Genomic DNA, 17,349 nt, shown 5'->3' on the forward strand with positions numbered 1-17,349 from the left:
CCCCCTTCTACATAACAGATATGTTATGAACTCCAGCAGCACACACCTTTGTATATTGCAAAACAAACTGATACACATTTATAGAAAACAAAAGAGCAAAAGCCCTGGAGGCCAAAAACATATAGAGCAGAAATTCAACAGCTCTAAAGAGTAAAAGTCCAAGAAACCAAATGGCTTGTTAATAACTTAACTGGATTAGATCATTGGATTTCCAATTAATCAAAGAAAAAGTCAGGCAGTTAATGAATGGTTATAATAGCACAATGGCTATAACTAACTTAGTGCCCAACTCTACTGGATTCAGAAGGCTACACTGTGCAGTAAAGGAATCTTAATGTAGCTGAACTTATCATTTGCTAACTTATCCTGAAATTCGGAAGCAACTCCCATAAAACACGACTTTTAGCAGAAAGACAAAATTCGAAGCAACTCCCATAAAACACGAGTTTTAACAGAAAAAGATAAAATTCACAGACACCATAGACGAATGGTATCACCATTTGTTCTAAGAAAATCAATCTAAGAAGAAGCTGTATTTGACATTTGAGATTGAAAGGAACACTGAGAAGTTACACAGTACCATACCACTTCAATTGGAAAACATAAGCATTACACTAAAAGGTAATGATACTGTCATCCATTTATTATAGAATAATTTCAAAACAAACATCAGCTTAAAGCATCATAGTAGAGCATCAACATCAGATGACTTGTTCTTATTATAAATCTAAACATATACATAAATCTATACATATATATAACTTATGGTGCTCAACAAGGAAAATGGTTTTGCATAAAATAAATTATGAAACATTCTCCAAATACATAATATAAAATGGAAGCAAGCAATACAGATCAATACAGAGTTGGAGTGACCCAAATCGGTGGACAAACACGACTGAGAGAAACACCGTTGTAGTGAGGCTCAAAGCTGCAATTTGCTATGTTATAAACACCCATATCCATGCCACCCCCTTCTTCATAGGAGAGGTATGATTCCACAAAATCATCAGTATAATAAATATGGTTGGGCTTGACCCCTGGAAAATGAGAAGCCTGTACTGAGATAGATGCATTAGCACCCAGAAAAAGAGCTCTGTCCCCTACTTCCTTGGTTTCCCTCAATCTTCCAGCGGCTAAATCGACCTCAAAAACTCCAAAACTTGTTGTCCCATAAGTTTCACCATCGTTATCATCTTCATATATTGGTGTTAATGAAATCCTGCTACTATCTTCTCTGATAGGTGCCCTACTTTTTACACCGTAGCGCACAACTACAAATAATGACCCCATTGATTCTAGGATATAGAACTCGTCTCCCTTGTGATGGGGTGGTAAGATGGCTATTATTTGAGAGTGAGTGGGACTAGAACCAGTAACATCATAGACTAACACACGGCCACTCCAATCAACTGCATAAAATTTTTCAGTATAATAGACCAGATCACGATGTATATGTTTATAGGGAGAGTTTACATTGTCAATTCTTGTCCATCTCAAATCTCCTGGCCTCCAAAAACTGAAGAATTTCATATTCCCGTCAATCACAGCGAGAATGTAGTTCGATGTATGAGAAGGACTAGCTGATAAAACTGCTTTGTGAAAAAAAGTCCACGGATAGCCTACCTCATGGTCTTCATAATTTTTGGTAGTGTTTGGATGGGGCAACTCGATCTCTACACCCGAGAAGGGATGTAGCAGACTTGTTTCACTATCATTAGCCATCCCATAGACTCTAGACATCGTTTTCCTATGGCTTTCGGAATCCTCTTGTTTAAAATCATGCCATTGTAGAGGCTGAAGAATTTTCTACAGGAATTGTCTTCATCCTCTGCTAACATCAACCACGTAATTCTAGGCAGGTCACTGTTGAAATTGTCCTTGGTGGCGGCGCATTGCCAAGATTTGCAAACGGCCCCAAAAGTAAGGTAGTCCTCAATCAAATTTATACGCTGTACTATTAGAACAAGCAGATCATACTAAGCTCAGACCAATTCGACATCCTTGTGCTTAATAAGTTTTTCTGTTTTGGTGGAAGAATACACAACAAGCCGTATATATAACTCAGAGATATATCCCAATTAATATCGGATTCTGAGTACAGAAGCCCACTTCAAAATATACCATAAGTAAAATTTCACACTTGTAGTTTTTTGTAGATGCAAAACTATAAAGCATCTTCAAAAGATCAAACTCTATTTTTGGCGGACTAAACAGAATAATTGACTCAGAAAAAAATAATAATAATATGATATATAAAAGTTAAAACCAGTGTGCAGAAAAATAAACAAATGGAGACCAAATATACAACAAAAATAAAAACTAACAAGTGAGTTATATAAACTAATTAGTGAAAAGTACAAACTTAACCTAATTTGTTCACTTAATTCTTCGAACAACTCAAACTAAATAGGAAAAATGAAACATATTATTTATAATGATACAAAAATTATAATGTATAAAGTTAAATACCATTTCCAATTTATTTAATATTAACATTTTGAAAATTCTTGTATAGTGATATGGAAAAGCATTCAATCTTCTTATCATATCATCAAAAAAAGATTTTAATATCTTAAGTTACAATTAATTTTAATTCTTTTGCAAAACACTTGTTATAACCACAAGAAATTTACTACGTGCATTACTAAGTTACAATTAATAGTTTTAAAAGTTCATTATTTTCATATATAGTTCAAATTTCTAAGTTTGTAAAGTTAAATAATAGTATAACTTTATGTGATATTTTAAAACTTTAAATTAAATTACTGAAATTTTTATATTTATCAATAAAAAATTTGACAACAAAAATCAAGGTACTATATGCATCAAATGACTAATATTTTATTTCTTTAAAAAAGGTTTCCCAAGTTATATAATAAGACATGTGATATTAACTTTTAATTTATCTATATCTTTATAAACTATAAACATGTTCAATTAAATAATTAGATAATAATAAAAAAGTTTAGATATCTTTAAATAATTATGTACAATATTTGATGAAAATATATATACGGAAAATAAAAATCTACAAATAGTTCTAATAAGATGCGTTTGGTAGCGAAAACACAGGTTTTTTTTTTTTAAAAAAAATTTTCATGAAAATCTTGAAAGAGTTGAAGAAGAAGTATGAGATTTTAAAATCGCAAGAAAGACATATTGCTATAAACGTGACCACAATTTTTTCTATATTTTTCATGTGTGTTTTTTTATAATCTATAAATGTCTATGTTTGTGTATAAAACTTTATAATTGTTTCACAATAACATGTCACATTAAAAATCTAATAGTGCAATGTTTTCATGAGTATATAAATATTTCATTTATCAATTAACAATCATTCTTGTGCTAATGATGCTACTATTCATCAATTAAGAGCGCGATACATGTAATTTTGATTAATCATAATTGGGTTTAGACAGTAGACTAAAGTTTACAAAATTGCCCTAATTTCACCATGATATTGGAAATAACCAACAAAACTTCAATTTTTTAAAGTTTAGTCTATATTGATTATTATTCTGTTTTTAGTATATGTTGAAAAATTAGGGCAATTTTCTAAAACTTCAGTCTATCTAAACCCAACTAATTAATAGGAAGGGTATAGTGGAAACATTACTCATAAAGTGGAATGGAATTCAATGTTTTGGGGAATATAATTTAGTGGAATTCAAAATGAACTTTTCTAAACTATAAAGTAAAGGCTAAAGGACAACATAGAGCAACGTCCTTGTTAATATGGCTCATTTAACCAAGCATTACACTTGAATCGTAGCATATAATGTGTTGGATTTGCGCCCAACAAGCCACAAGGTGACATACAACATTGTAATGGAGGGGTTTGGCCATTGTGGTTATCTAGAGGAAGTTGACGCAGTTGTTAATCAAACTCTGTGTAATGTCAAAATGTGAATAGTATTAACAGCAATAAATGACCAACTTTGAATCCTACATCTTTTACCATTTGAATTGAAGCAAAAGCACAGAATAAAAACATTGCCTTTGTCAAGAAGAAATATAGGCTTTTACATACAGGGTAAAAGAACCGAATAAAAATTTGCAGCATCTTACAAGAAAAGCTATTTGAAAATGCTCCTAGCAAAATAAACAATATCCATCAATAGAATTATTACACAGTAAGTTCATCCAACAAGTCTAACTAATGGCACATTATGAGTATTACAAAAGAGGGGCTAATTCGGTATACGAAGATATTGAACCTTCTTCCAGCTGGATAGAAGATACTCAAAACCATTATTTTCTTATTGATCTCCCTGGTATACTTTCCTCGTTTCATCATTTCCATTGTAATTTACTAATTTTCAAGTCAGAGTAATGTGTTTTAATTAACATATATTATACAGTCAATCATTATAAATTATGAGGTTTATCTTTTTCTTTTTATCTTGCTCTTCTAATTTGTTTAAAGGGTTCAAAAGGGAGGAAGTAAAGCTTCAAGTTGATATATTTGGCAATATAATGGTAAGTGGAGAAAGGAAGGTAAGAGAATATAAATCCATTCGCTTTCAAAAATCAGTGAAAGCGCCTGAAAAGTCGAAATATGAGGATTCTAGCGTCAAGCTTGAAGACGGGATTCTGTACGTGATCATCCCAAAAGAAGTACCAGAAAACAATGAACACGACGAGACAGCAAATGATAGCTCAGGCCATGAAGATAATCAACAAAAGGATACAGAGGAAATAGAAAGTTCAAATGGTGAAGTTTCAGAGGAAAAAGAAAATGACATACAAGGATTGAGTCAGGACGATGAATTCCACGATGCAAAGATGGCGAAGAACAGGCACGAGGTAGGTATAGTGATTGCAGGAAAAGAAATTCTAAGGAAGAACAAATCAATTGTAATTACAGCAGTGCTTGCATTTTCGTTCGGGGTTTTCATTTCTAAAAAATCTAAGTCAAGTAAAATCAATCAAGCTTCGTGATTAGTATTTCTCATTCGACGTGCAATGGACATCAAGAGAACCTACAAATAAAAGTCTCTTGTTCAAAACTATCATCTAGTTTTACAAAATGATTTCATAAAATTGCATTTCGGATAAGTAGTGGACTTTACAAAATAACCAGAAATATTTGCATAACACCTTTATAGGTACAACCATTAAAATGGGCTTACCCCATGGGTTGGCCCAACCCAACCAATTATTGAAATTGGTGTTGAGATAAGATTTTTCAAGTCCATTTAAAATTAGGTCTTATAAGTCTGGCACATATAAGTCATTCATCCTTGAGGCTTGATTGGGGTCAGCTCATGAGCCAAAACTTTTTAATTAAGAGAAACTTAAAATAATCTACTAATAAAAAATCTAATTACTTAAATATACGCTATGTTGTAATATTATGAATCTTACCAGATTTTTCTATGTTCAGATACACGTATCTCGGAATATATAGACTCAAATTAGGTTAATTTGTTACACTCTATGTATCTAGGGTACATAGACAAATATTGCGCTCCGCCTCCCTCCATCTTGCTTTTCACTCTCTTAACTCGCTCTTGTATCTGGTATGTGATATACATGCTAATGACACTAAATTTTTTGTCAGTATTTTTGAAACAACACCATTGTTTACCGTATTATGATTAGGAACTTCTCATTTTCTTGATGTTATAGAATTATAAATTAGAAAAAAAAGGCTAGCCCGCCCCAACCCTCGGCCCTTTTAGGGTTAGATTAGATTGAGCATTTTCATGCCCTTCCAAATGAAAAGTCGACCCGCCCTAGCGCTTTAAATTCCTTGGCCCGCAAGGCTTGGATGGGACGAGGCTAGATTGGCCCTTTTTGATGGGTCTGTTTATAGGACAAAGCAACAAATATTCAAGTCAAATTGGGGGTAACTAAGGACTTATTCGATTCTCATTGTAAGAAGAGAAAGATACACTATATTTCTAAGTTTTTAAAGCTAAATATTAGTATAACTTTATATGATATTTTAGAACTTTGTATTAAATTACTTAAATCTCTATATTTATCAAATAAAAATTTTGAAAACAGGTACTATGTTGCATCAAATGACTAATATCCTACTTACTTAAAAGAACTTTTCCAAATTATATAATAAGATCTGTGATACTGACTTTTAATTTATCTAGATCGTTATAAACTATTAACATGTACAAGTGAAAACCAAAAAAATAATCATAGCTCCAATCATATGTTAGAGTGAATTCGACTTACCTTTTTGTTAATACACCAATCATTTGGTCCGTTTGTTCTTGCATGGGGAAATTTTTTTAGTCACGTCCCATTATGTGTCAAAAAATTTGTGTCAAAAAATTCTTAATAAAACTCTAGTGGAGTAGGAACAGATTAAGAAATAAAAGATTGAGAAACCGAAAAATTATCTCATTCCCAAATATGAACTATATATAAGGAAATATTAGCTCACAATAACACTGTGCATAGAAAATATTGGTTGGATCAATTTCAGATTTTTGGTCTTAATCAAAATAGGTCAAGGGCGCGTCGGAACGGTCGGTAGCTGCTTAGTCTCATCCGAGAGTTTAATCTCCTTACTCCTTACTGCTTTTTTCAAAGAAAAAAAGAAGGGGGTCGATTTAGGCTCCTTCCCTTCCACTGCGTAGCCGCGCTAGCAGGTACTACGAGCCCTCTGTCCCACGCATCTAACCAGCTCGCGTGGTTCACCGGTTCCACCGAAAACTCTCATTTGTTGGAGCGGAGCATAGTGCGCTTTAGGCGCTGAGCGAGAAAGGTCTCTTCTTTCCTTTCGGTTTATTCACTGATCTGAAACTTAGCACTTGTTTTCTTATTGATTCCCGGGGCGGTGGCATTCTTGAATGAAGTCTATCCGAACCGAATTAGCACTTCTCAGATCAGGCTAGGCCTCTCCAGCTGAGCTGGGCGCCGGGGCCCTGGATGCGCTAGCGATTGGCACATAGGGGAATGGTTGCCCGGGTTTCTCGGCCTGGTATCCTGCACCTCGCGTTCATGATATCTACATTCAACTGTGCCCCGGATACACGTGCAATATTTGTAATAATGTATTTCCCACTTATCTAGATTTAGATATATTCACATTGCTTTCTAGCATTATAAATGTATATATTATCTATTCAAATTATGTTTAAGTTCTTAACTTATTTTAAGTCATTTTTATATTTGTAAATACCTTTATAAGTCAAAAACCGACTTAAAAACTGGTTTGACCACATAGGCATCATGTAAGCGCAACGATATAATATTTAACTGTACAAGAATAAATATATACCCAAAATTGGATGATAACGAAAGGTAAATATGACCCTTTTCTAAGAGTTAATGGGCAAATATGACCCTCTTTCGAAAGTAATTTTACATTATAACATTTCTAATTTAAGTCATTAATGTTGAAAATAATTTGAAGTACTTATGATAAGGGCAAAATAGGTATATAATATTAGTTCCATTGTTTAAAGAATGACCTCCTTTTCTTTTTAGCGTTGCAAAAAGAATGATCTCTTTTTTGTTTTGGTAACATTTTAATTTCAGTTTTTCACGTGATATGTTTAAGGCCACAAGATCAAAAGACAATTTTGTACACTTAACCAAACTTTAATTTAAAACCCCAATATATAAAAGTTTTTTATACTCTTAAACTTCATATCAAATCAAACCATCTCATTTCTTGTGAAACGAAGGGAGTAAATTATTTCTTAATTATTGAAATATTGGAACCAGCTTGATTTTTATTTGTCGAAGATTAACATGACCAGGTGTTGACAAACTCAAAAGTTCTTATATTGGATTCACTTGATGGTTATTTGAACCTTATATGACATGAATCTTTTTAAGCATTTTGGTTCCGTGTCTTACAAAGCAGGAGATTTGCATCTCTATACTCTTTTTAACTCTTCGTATGCAGTTAAAAACGATTTAAATTTTTGAATACGTTCTTGTTAAGACATTCATGGAGCTAATTCTTTGGAAATCTACTATGAAATGAACTTTTGTATTGCCCTCTCTGATAAGATTGATGCTTGACGGAACACTATGTGTGCTTCTGAATTCTGATGACTTCATATTCTATTTATTATATACATGATATGATTGAAGAATATTATGTCAATCAAACTGCAATTTGCCTACTCTCTATGTTCTGCACCACTTGTAAGTGTATAAGCACACTATGATGCGCTGTAAATTTCATTAGCTACTACAAATCATTGTGCAATACATTATCTTTAGATTTCTTATGGTATCAGAGCTTTAAGCTTTTCTCTCGCTATGATTCTTAGACTACTAAAACATTGTTTTAGAAGCCAAATGACATAAGCTTCCAACTCGCTTTCAGTCTCTTCACTTCACCATCTCATTGCTTCAGTCTCCATTAAACTCGATCCCTCTAGTTACCTGATATGGAGGACTCAAATATTGCAACTAATACAAGTCACGAGACTAGCCTATCTCGTTCACGATGAAGCAAAAGCAGTTGCCACTTCTACCAGTGGCAAATCCAGTGATACAAGGTAGTAACAGTGATGATAGGGAGGCCGAATTAAGCAAAGCATAAAATAAAAACATTGGCTTTCTCAATTGAATTGAAGCAAAGTATAGAATAAGAACATTGCCTTTCTCAAGAAGAAATATAGGTTTTGTGTGTTACAGGGTAAAATAACAGAACAAAAATTTGCAGGATCTTGCAAGAAAAGCTATCTGAATATGCTCCTAATAAAATAAACAATATAACACCATTCAGGCTTAATTTTCTTGTCCATCTTCTTATTTCTGGCAATTTTATATATATATATATATATATATATGTACGATTTCAATTGCAACAGAATACATCATTAACATTATTTCACAAGTTCATCCAACAAGTCTAATTAATGGAACATTACGGGGATCACAGAAGAGGGACTAATTTGACAACTTCAGTCAATCCAGTGTACGAAGATATTGAACCTTCATCCGGTTGGATAGAGGATGCGGAAAATCATTACCTTTTAATTGATCTTCCTGGTATTCATACTTCATTATTTCCTCGTTTTTGCTTTTCCAAAAAAAGATCTGCTTTTCAGTTGTCATTTCGATTGTAATTTACAAATATTCGAGTCGGAATAATGTGCAGTGATTGAACTCAACAATTATGAGGTTAATTCATTATATGTGTATCTTGCTGTTTTAATTTGTTAAAAGGATTCAAAAGGGAGGAGGTGAAGCTTGAAGTTGACACATTTGACAATATAAAGGTAAGTGGAGAAAGGAAGGTAGGCGAGAATAAATTTATTCGCTTTCAAAAATCAACGATAGCACCTGAAAAATCGAAATCTGAGGATACCAGTGCAAGGATTGAAGACGGGATTCTGTTTGTGATCATCCCAAAAGAATTACCAGAAAACAATGAACGCGAAGAGGCAGCAATTGCTAGCTCTGGTCATGAAGAGAATCAACAAGAGGAAATTGAAAGTTCGAAAGGTCATGATACAGAGGAAAAAGAAAATGATAAACAGGGACCGAATGGGGACGAAGAATTTCATGATGCAAAAATGGCGAAAAAATGGCACGAGGCTTATCCAGTGGCAGCAGGGAAAGAAATTCTGAAGAAGAACAAAACGATTGTAATTACAGCATTGCTAGCATTTTCTTTCGGGGTTTACGTTTCTCAAAAATGGCAGTCAAGTAAAATTGATTAAGCTTCGTGACTAGTCATTCTCTAGTAATCCAATTACTTATGTACATAACATACTAAACGTGCAATGAACATACAAATAAGTTTGTTGTTCAAAACTATCGTTTAATTTTGCAAAATGATTCTATAAAATTGCATTTCGAAAATGTAGTGCACTTTACAAAAGTTAACCAGATATATTGGCATAACAGCTTTATAGGACAAAGCATAAATATCCAAGTCAATTGGAGGTAACTAGGGACTTATTTGATTCTGATTGTAACAAGAGAAAAATACACTAGAATAAGCATAAGTTCAAAGTTGAATTTTATCTTAAAGGGACCTGATTCCTCATGAAATCTATCCACCAATACAGAAAAGGCACAAACTGTTTATACTTATTACTTTATCCCGATTCGTTGAAGGAAAAATTGTTAGGAAAGTAAATAACGTCTCATATTGATAGTTAAAAAAAAATTATGCATAGTAAGTGTAACTATTATTGAAAATCGTGTAGACTTTCAGTAAGTGCAGCTATTATGGAAAATCGTGTAGACTTGATCTGAAACGGATAATATTACACCATGTTAAGAATATCTTTATCGATTAGGGTACGAGAACAGTAGGCCAAAGAACCCACAAAGCTATAAAGGGGACAGAATCCCAATTTTTGTATAATGTGAACATATTGTAATATGTGTGTAATCCCCATAAGCATTTAATACTTTTCAAGAGACAACTTAGGAGCACTAATTCTGGAAGTTTTGTTGGTTAATTCCAACATTATGGTGAAATTGGGGTAATTTTCTAAACTTTAGTCTAGTTAAACACAACTATTACAGGTATATTTTTAATACATAGTAGTATATAGTGGAAACATTACTCATAAAGTGGGATGAAATTCGAAGTTTGAAGATATAATTAGTGGAACTCAAAATTAACTTTTCTAAGCTATAAAATAGGCTAAGGACATCATAGAGCAACGTCCTTGTTTTATATTATATATGGCTCATGTAACCATGTAATTTGGATCTAAAATTTGTGTTTGTTTTTGACATTTAATCACAACTTTGACTTCAATTATATATGAGTGTTCATGTTTACATAATAAAGGAAAACATGTGAAATTCAAATTAAATGTTGATTTTAAAACTTTAATCGTGGAATCAACTTCAACTCAAATCACTAATTCCAAATTTATGTCCATACTCCAAAGGCCTACTAGGCATGTTTTATGTTCCATCATATTTACGTTAATGGGGTAACACATTTTTAACTCTCTCACCGTCTCAAGTAGGTCAGTTCATGGTTATAGTTAACAATCAATTCGAATTGCAATCTCAACCAAACAAACTAAAATAACCGATATTTGGTTTGGTTTTGATTTACTAAAATCATAAAAATAACCAAACTGAACCAATAAATTAGATATATAAATTTTATAATTATTTATATATTATTCATAAATAAACTAAAAATATTTTGTTGAATTTTAATTAACTTAAGTCTTTAATTTTATCATTTTCTCAAGCTCAACACTTTAGCCCAAATATAACAATCTCAAATCCAAGTCCATCAAAATTCATTTTAATCTTTACATACTGAACTTCACATAAAATAGTCACAGACTCTAATATTGCTTAATTGCTTGACTGAACCGACATTAGCTTTTCTGTAGATTGTTCATGTAATTGGTGTTTGTATCTATCAAAATACATATGTACTCAAAACAATTATTACTTTCAAAACGAATAAATCAGAAAAACTGAACCAAACCGATGGTTATTTTTTTCGTTTGATTTAATTTGATTTTAGAAATTTAGAAAACCGATTAGATTGATTTGATTTTGATTTCAATCAGTAATCGAACCACGAACGCCCAAAATAATTTTCTTATTTAGTAATGTTCGTGCACATGTAAGCTTATATACAAAAATATACATTTCCCTACTTATTTTATAATCACTTGTATTTTCTACAATTTTAACATAAACTTTTTTTAATTTTTTTAATTTATGAAATATTAAAACTAAATTTCCATTAGGATTTACGCATACACCACATACCTCTAAAACATACGTGTCAATACTTAACTAATCTCAATATAACTTTCGATATTTAACTAATCTCAATATAACAATTAAATTTATTATATCATAGCTAAATTTAATATAACTTGTAATCAAAGGAGTAATATAAATGAGAATTGATACAATCTATTTGACAACTACATTTGTTTGACAATAGGTGGTGAAGAAAAAGGGGTCCAGAAGAGAGAAAAAGTGGATTCTTTTTTTTTATCACTTTTGTTTCAATTTTTTTTGGCAAAAAGGAAGGCCGTCCCATCCAATTATCAACCATTTTCTTGTTATTGATTGCATCACTCACCAGTTTAGTCATGGTCAAGCCTTCCACACTATCATTGGGAGAAAATATGTCTTCAAATTGTCAAAGGTTGATGGATTTATATTTAAGTAATATCTAAACGTGATCATAAATTTAAATGTCTACTTATATACATTTAAAATTCAAGTACATATAACTTGAATTCAAGACACAATTATATAGGTTCAAGTCATGTACCAATATTTAAGAAGAGGAAAATTGAAAGTCAAATTCATCATTTCCGAGTTTAAGAAGTTACAATTAACTCAAATAATCGGCTATAGATGTATTCTTTTGGCTACCACTACAAAAGAATATATACCCTAGAAAAAAGGATCTTAAAAAGTGAAATATTGAATGATAATAAAACATTGGTAAGCAAAACGAGCTAATTAGATGTTGTTAAGCCCAACACCCTTTGACAAGAGAGTCATGACAAACACAATATTGACAGTAACATGAAGATATTGGAAGAGATATGATACAACCCTTATTCATTTTCTTTATCCCTTAATGTCAGATGACTTGTATATAAATATTTGAAATGATGCTCATCTGATTGTACCATCACTAAGTTCACTTTTTTCCCTTTTACGCCTATATACATGTCATGAGTTGCATTAGAATTAGATTGATGGCTTATCATGAAGTATAAATACCAAATTAGGTCGAGCAGTAAATATACGACAAAGTCAAATTAAATTCAATATTAATTATATATATAAAAAATAATTTTTAGTTATATATTAATAGTGTAACTGTTATAAATCCATTGAATGAGTGGATAGTTCATAAAGTTAGTACATGAATAACCATCCATATTCACTAGGTTCATGAACCTTTTTGGATAAGAAAATATATATTTATTATGATACTTAATATTGTGACTTTAGAGTGATTTCTCACTCTATAAATGAGATTGATCATTCACTATTGTATGAGATACATATGAGACTTACATATACTTGAATAAGAAGAAAATTCATCTTCTTCTATCTACTTCTCTTGTCTTCTTGTTTTTATGATTATATTCTTATTCTTGATTTTATTACAATAACTAGATTATTGTTTTGACTCCGCCTTTGATTATGACAACAATTTGCCAAAATAGTTAGTTATTGGTTATGTATAAATAAATAATACAAGGGAGGATAACTTGAGATAAACTCCATGTCTACCTCACCTTAGCCCTCCACAAAGCATAAAGCTAATCTCTATTTTTATTAAAAACTAAACTTAATTAGTTTAATAATCCATACTACTTTTTGATATAATTAAAATATATAATTATTGGATGTTTTTCTCATTTTTTAAATTATTATTATTAAATAAGAACAATAAAGGAGAGAAACCGAAAAGTGAATAAAAATTAAAATAAAGGAAACTTCACGAGAGAGATTGGAATATAATTCTTTATCTCTATTTTTTCAACCGTGGAGATCGCATCAACTACGGCATTTGCTGTCACTGTCGTACACCTCCATAAACATTCTTCGAAATTACCATTTTACCATCACCAAACAAGAAAAAGGCCGAAAATTGAAAAAAACCCAAAACAAAAAAATTGGAAAGGAAAAGGGCAAATAACAGACAAAAGAAGCAGAAAAATTTTCAGAAAAAAACAAACATATCTCTTCCGTTTCTTTTTTTACTCTCGCGGCCCATCTTCACTGCCATTAATGGCTATTTCTACACTATGAAACAATGAATATGTCATCTGGGCCACCGCCGGAGCAGCAACCACAACAGCAAGAGCCGCCGTCAAGACCACCACAGTTGGTCCGTAAGCTTGTGGTGGAGATCCTTGATGCGAGGAATCTATTACCAAAGGATGGGCAAGGGAGCTCCAGTCCGTATGTTGTTGTGGATTTTGATGGTCAGAAGAAGCGGACTTCGACTGTGTGCAGAAATCTTAACCCAGAATGGAACGAAGGTCTGGAATTCATCATTTCGGATCCCAGAACGATGGAGTTTGAGGAGCTAGATATTGAGGTTTTCAATGATAAGAAGTTGAGTAATGGGAATGCGAGGAAGAATCATTTTTTAGGGAGAGTGAAGTTGTATGGAAGCCAGTTTGCGAGGAGGGGAGAAGAGGGTTTGATATACTTCCCTTTGGAGAAAAAGAGTGTTTTTAGTTGGATTAGAGGTGAGCTGGGTTTGAAGATTTATTACTATGATGAAATGGTGCAGGAAGAGGAGCCGCCACCGCCGCAGCCCGAGCAACAGCAGCAGCAGCCGCCTCCTCCGCAGGAAGAAATGAAGAAGACCCCTGTATTCGTCATGGAAGACCCCCGCCAGAGGATGCTTGAAATTCCTATGCCCATGGAGGTTGCCATGGAAGCGCAGGAACAATCTCCGCCCATTGTAACGATCGAGGAATCTCCTCCACCGATGAATATGCCGCCGGAACAGCAGCAGCAGTGTAGTCACCGGCATGAGGAGGGTCCACCAATGATGAGTGGTCCACCGATGATGAGTGCTCCTGTTCCGCCATCTGAGTATCCACCACAGGAGGTGAAGAGGATGCAGGCAGGGAGAGCTGGAGAAAGAGTGAGAGTTATGAGACGGCCAAACGGAGACTATTCACCAAGGGTGATATCCGGTAAAGTCGGCGGAGAGTCGGAAAGAATCTCGGCGTTCGACCTCGTTGAACCAATGCACTATCTATTTGTAAAAATCGTGAAAGCTAGAGGTCTTGCTCCGAGTGAAAGCCCATTCGTGAAGATCCGTACATCTAACCATTTTCTCCGATCGAAACCAGCCATTATCCGGCCTGGCGAACCGTTGTCGAATCCAGAGTGGCAGCAGGTTTTCTCCCTAGGCCACAACAAGCAAGAGTCTACCAATTCAACACTTGAAATTTCAGTTTGGGATAGCGCGTCGGATCATTTCCTTGGTGGAGTCTGTTTCGACCTCTCCGATGTGCCAGTCAGAGATCCACCGGATAGTCCTCTTGCTCCTCAGTGGTATCATCTCGAAGGTGGCGCCGATGATCAACACAAAGTTTCCGGTGACATTCAACTCTCCGTCTGGATTGGAACTCAAGCAGATGATGCATTTCCTGAATCATGCAGCTCAGACGCACCGTACGTGTCTCATACTCGGTCAAAAGTCTATCAATCTCCCAAGCTATGGTATCTTAGAATCACAGTGATTGAAGCTCAGGACCTTCATATAGCTCCAAATCTACCGCCGTTGACGGCGCCGGAGATAAGAGTCAAAGCTCAGCTAGGGTTTCAATCCGTGAGAACTCGGAGAGGGTCCATGAATCATCACAGTTCAGCATTCCATTGGAGCGAAGATTTAATCTTCGTCGCCGGTGAGCCACTTGAAGATAGCCTCATCTTGCTTGTAGAGGATCGTACAACGAAGGATCCAGCCCTTCTAGGGCACATAATAATTCCTGTGAGCTCGATTGAGCAACGGCTCGATGAGCGACTCGTGCCAGCCAAGTGGTTCGGATTGGAAGGTGGACCAGGTGGGGCCTACTGCGGGAGGCTACACTTGAGAATGTGCTTAGAAGGAGGATATCACGTGCTTGATGAAGCAGCGCACGTGTGTAGTGATTTCAGGCCCACGGCTAAGCAGCTATGGAAGCCGGCCGTTGGTATTTTGGAGCTGGGTATTCTTGGAGCTCGCGGGTTGTTACCCTTGAAATCTAAGGGTCCGGGAAAAGGATCCACGGATGCCTACTGTGTTGCCAAATACGGGAAGAAATGGGTCCGGACTCGGACCATAACCGATACCTTTGACCCGCGTTGGAACGAGCAGTACACGTGGCAAGTATACGATCCTTGTACAGTTCTTACAATTGGAGTATTCGACAATTGGCGTATGTTTGCTGATAGTGGTGATGATAAGCCTGATTACCGTATAGGAAAAGTACGTATACGAGTCTCTACATTGGAGAATAACAAAGTGTACACAAATTCCTATCCTTTATTAGTTCTGTTGCGGTCTGGGTTGAAGAAAATGGGTGAAATTGAAGTTGCTATCCGTTTTGTTTGTCCATCACTGTTACCAGAAACATGTGCTGTTTATGGGCAGCCAGTGTTACCAAAGATGCATTATCTACGCCCACTTGGGGTGGCTCAACAAGAGGCATTGAGAGGAGCCGCTATCAAAATGGTTGCAGCATGGTTAGCTCGATCCGAGCCACCTTTGGGTCCAGAGGTAGTTCGGTACATGTTGGATGCAGATTCTCACACATGGAGCATGAGGAAGAGTAAGGCCAATTGGTTTCGGATAGTAGCGGTGTTAGCTTGGGCTGTTGGATTAGCAAAATGGTTGGATGATATTAGAAGGTGGAGAAATCCAGTAACAACCATACTAGTCCATGTTCTCTACTTGGTGCTCGTTTGGTATCCAGATTTAATCGTCCCCACCGGATTTCTCTACGTCTTCTTAATCGGTGTATGGTATTATCGGTTCAGGCCTAAAATACCCGCGGGTATGGACACCCGAATCTCCCAATCAGAAACAGTAGACCCAGACGAACTGGACGAGGAGTTCGACACAATACCAAGTTCAAAACCACCCGAAATAATTCGGATGCGGTATGACAGGTTGAGAATATTAGCAGCGAGGGTCCAAACAGTTTTAGGTGATTTCGCAACCCAGGGAGAAAGGGCCCAAGCATTGGTAAGCTGGAGGGATCCAAGAGCGACGAAATTGTTCATAATCGTGTGCCTAATTATAACAATAGTGTTATATGCAGTGCCACCAAAAATGGTAGCAGTAGCCCTTGGATTCTACTTCCTGCGCCATCCAATGTTTAGGGACCCAATGCCACCAGCCACTTTGAATTTCTTTAGAAGACTTCCAAGTTTATCTGACCGTTTGATGTAGTGTACACAGTCACTACACTCTGCTGATCAAATAAAAAATTAGTCAACAATTCTTTTGAAAAATTGTGAAGAAAAGAAGAACCTAGTGTGTGAAAAACTCCCTCTTTTTTTTCCACAATGGTTGAAAAGTGGGGGTTTTCATTACAAACATGGGAAGAAGTGAAAAGTGTAGGGTGAATGGGGCAAGTTGGGATGATTGACTTTTAACTGTTGGAATAAGTTTAAAAAAAAAAAAGAGGAGAGGAGCCATGGGGGCGAGATTGAAGGGGTGAGATTTTTGATAGGACAAGATTTATTTTTAATGTAATTTTGTCGTGAAAAGTATTGACATTGAATTCTATTCCACGAATATAAAAATGAAAGATAATGATATCTTTCTTTTACTGCATTGCAACCTTTAAGACTCAATTATGTTCCAACTTTGACAAGCGTTTTCTGACTCAACTTTTAATTGATACAAATGAGATATACAGATATATATAT

General features: G+C 34.8%; 4 protein-coding genes across 4 annotated transcripts; 3 read left to right on the forward strand and 1 right to left on the reverse strand.

The window, feature by feature from the left end:
* Positions 1–855: 855 nt before the first annotated feature.
* Positions 856–1,743, reverse strand: LOC101252379 (F-box protein SKIP23-like). Its single transcript, XM_004236479.3, has one exon. It carries the CDS (start codon positions 1,741–1,743, stop codon positions 856–858), a length of 888 nt encoding a protein of 295 aa, XP_004236527.1.
* Positions 1,744–4,029: 2,286 nt separating this feature from the next.
* LOC101252073 (17.5 kDa class I heat shock protein-like) lies at positions 4,030–5,018 on the forward strand. The gene is made up of 2 exons (XM_004236478.5): positions 4,030–4,280; positions 4,433–5,018. Exons 1-2 carry the CDS (start codon positions 4,166–4,168, stop codon positions 4,945–4,947), a joined length of 630 nt encoding a protein of 209 aa, XP_004236526.1. The 5' UTR covers positions 4,030–4,165; the 3' UTR covers positions 4,948–5,018.
* A 3,197-nt stretch (positions 5,019–8,215) lies between these two features.
* LOC101246615 (22.0 kDa heat shock protein-like) lies at positions 8,216–9,753 on the forward strand. Its single transcript, XM_004236145.5, has 2 exons — positions 8,216–8,985; positions 9,163–9,753. Exons 1-2 carry the CDS (start codon positions 8,853–8,855, stop codon positions 9,657–9,659), a joined length of 630 nt encoding a protein of 209 aa, XP_004236193.1. The 5' UTR covers positions 8,216–8,852; the 3' UTR covers positions 9,660–9,753.
* A 3,767-nt stretch (positions 9,754–13,520) lies between these two features.
* On the forward strand, positions 13,521–17,260 carry LOC101246333 (protein QUIRKY). The gene has a single exon (XM_004236144.5). It carries the CDS (start codon positions 13,724–13,726, stop codon positions 16,865–16,867), a length of 3,144 nt encoding a protein of 1,047 aa, XP_004236192.1. The 5' UTR covers positions 13,521–13,723; the 3' UTR covers positions 16,868–17,260.
* Positions 17,261–17,349: the final 89 nt, after the last annotated feature.

This window comes from Solanum lycopersicum, chromosome 3 (assembly GCF_036512215.1).
Source record: "Solanum lycopersicum chromosome 3, SLM_r2.1".
NCBI lineage: Eukaryota > Viridiplantae > Streptophyta > Magnoliopsida > Solanales > Solanaceae > Solanum > Solanum lycopersicum.

Coding starts and splice junctions, on each gene's coding strand:
- LOC101252379 (XM_004236479.3), bottom strand. CDS start 1,743: ATGTCTAGAGTCTATGGGATGGCTAATGATAGTGAAACAAGTCTGCTA.
- LOC101252073 (XM_004236478.5), top strand. CDS start 4,166: ATGGCACATTATGAGTATTACAAAAGAGGGGCTAATTCGGTATACGAA. Junction 4,281..4,432: donor TTTTCTTATTGATCTCCCTG/GTATACTTTCCT, acceptor ATTTGTTTAAAG/GGTTCAAAAGGGAGGAAGTA.
- LOC101246615 (XM_004236145.5), top strand. CDS start 8,853: ATGGAACATTACGGGGATCACAGAAGAGGGACTAATTTGACAACTTCA. Junction 8,986..9,162: donor CCTTTTAATTGATCTTCCTG/GTATTCATACTT, acceptor ATTTGTTAAAAG/GATTCAAAAGGGAGGAGGTG.
- LOC101246333 (XM_004236144.5), top strand. CDS start 13,724: ATGAATATGTCATCTGGGCCACCGCCGGAGCAGCAACCACAACAGCAA.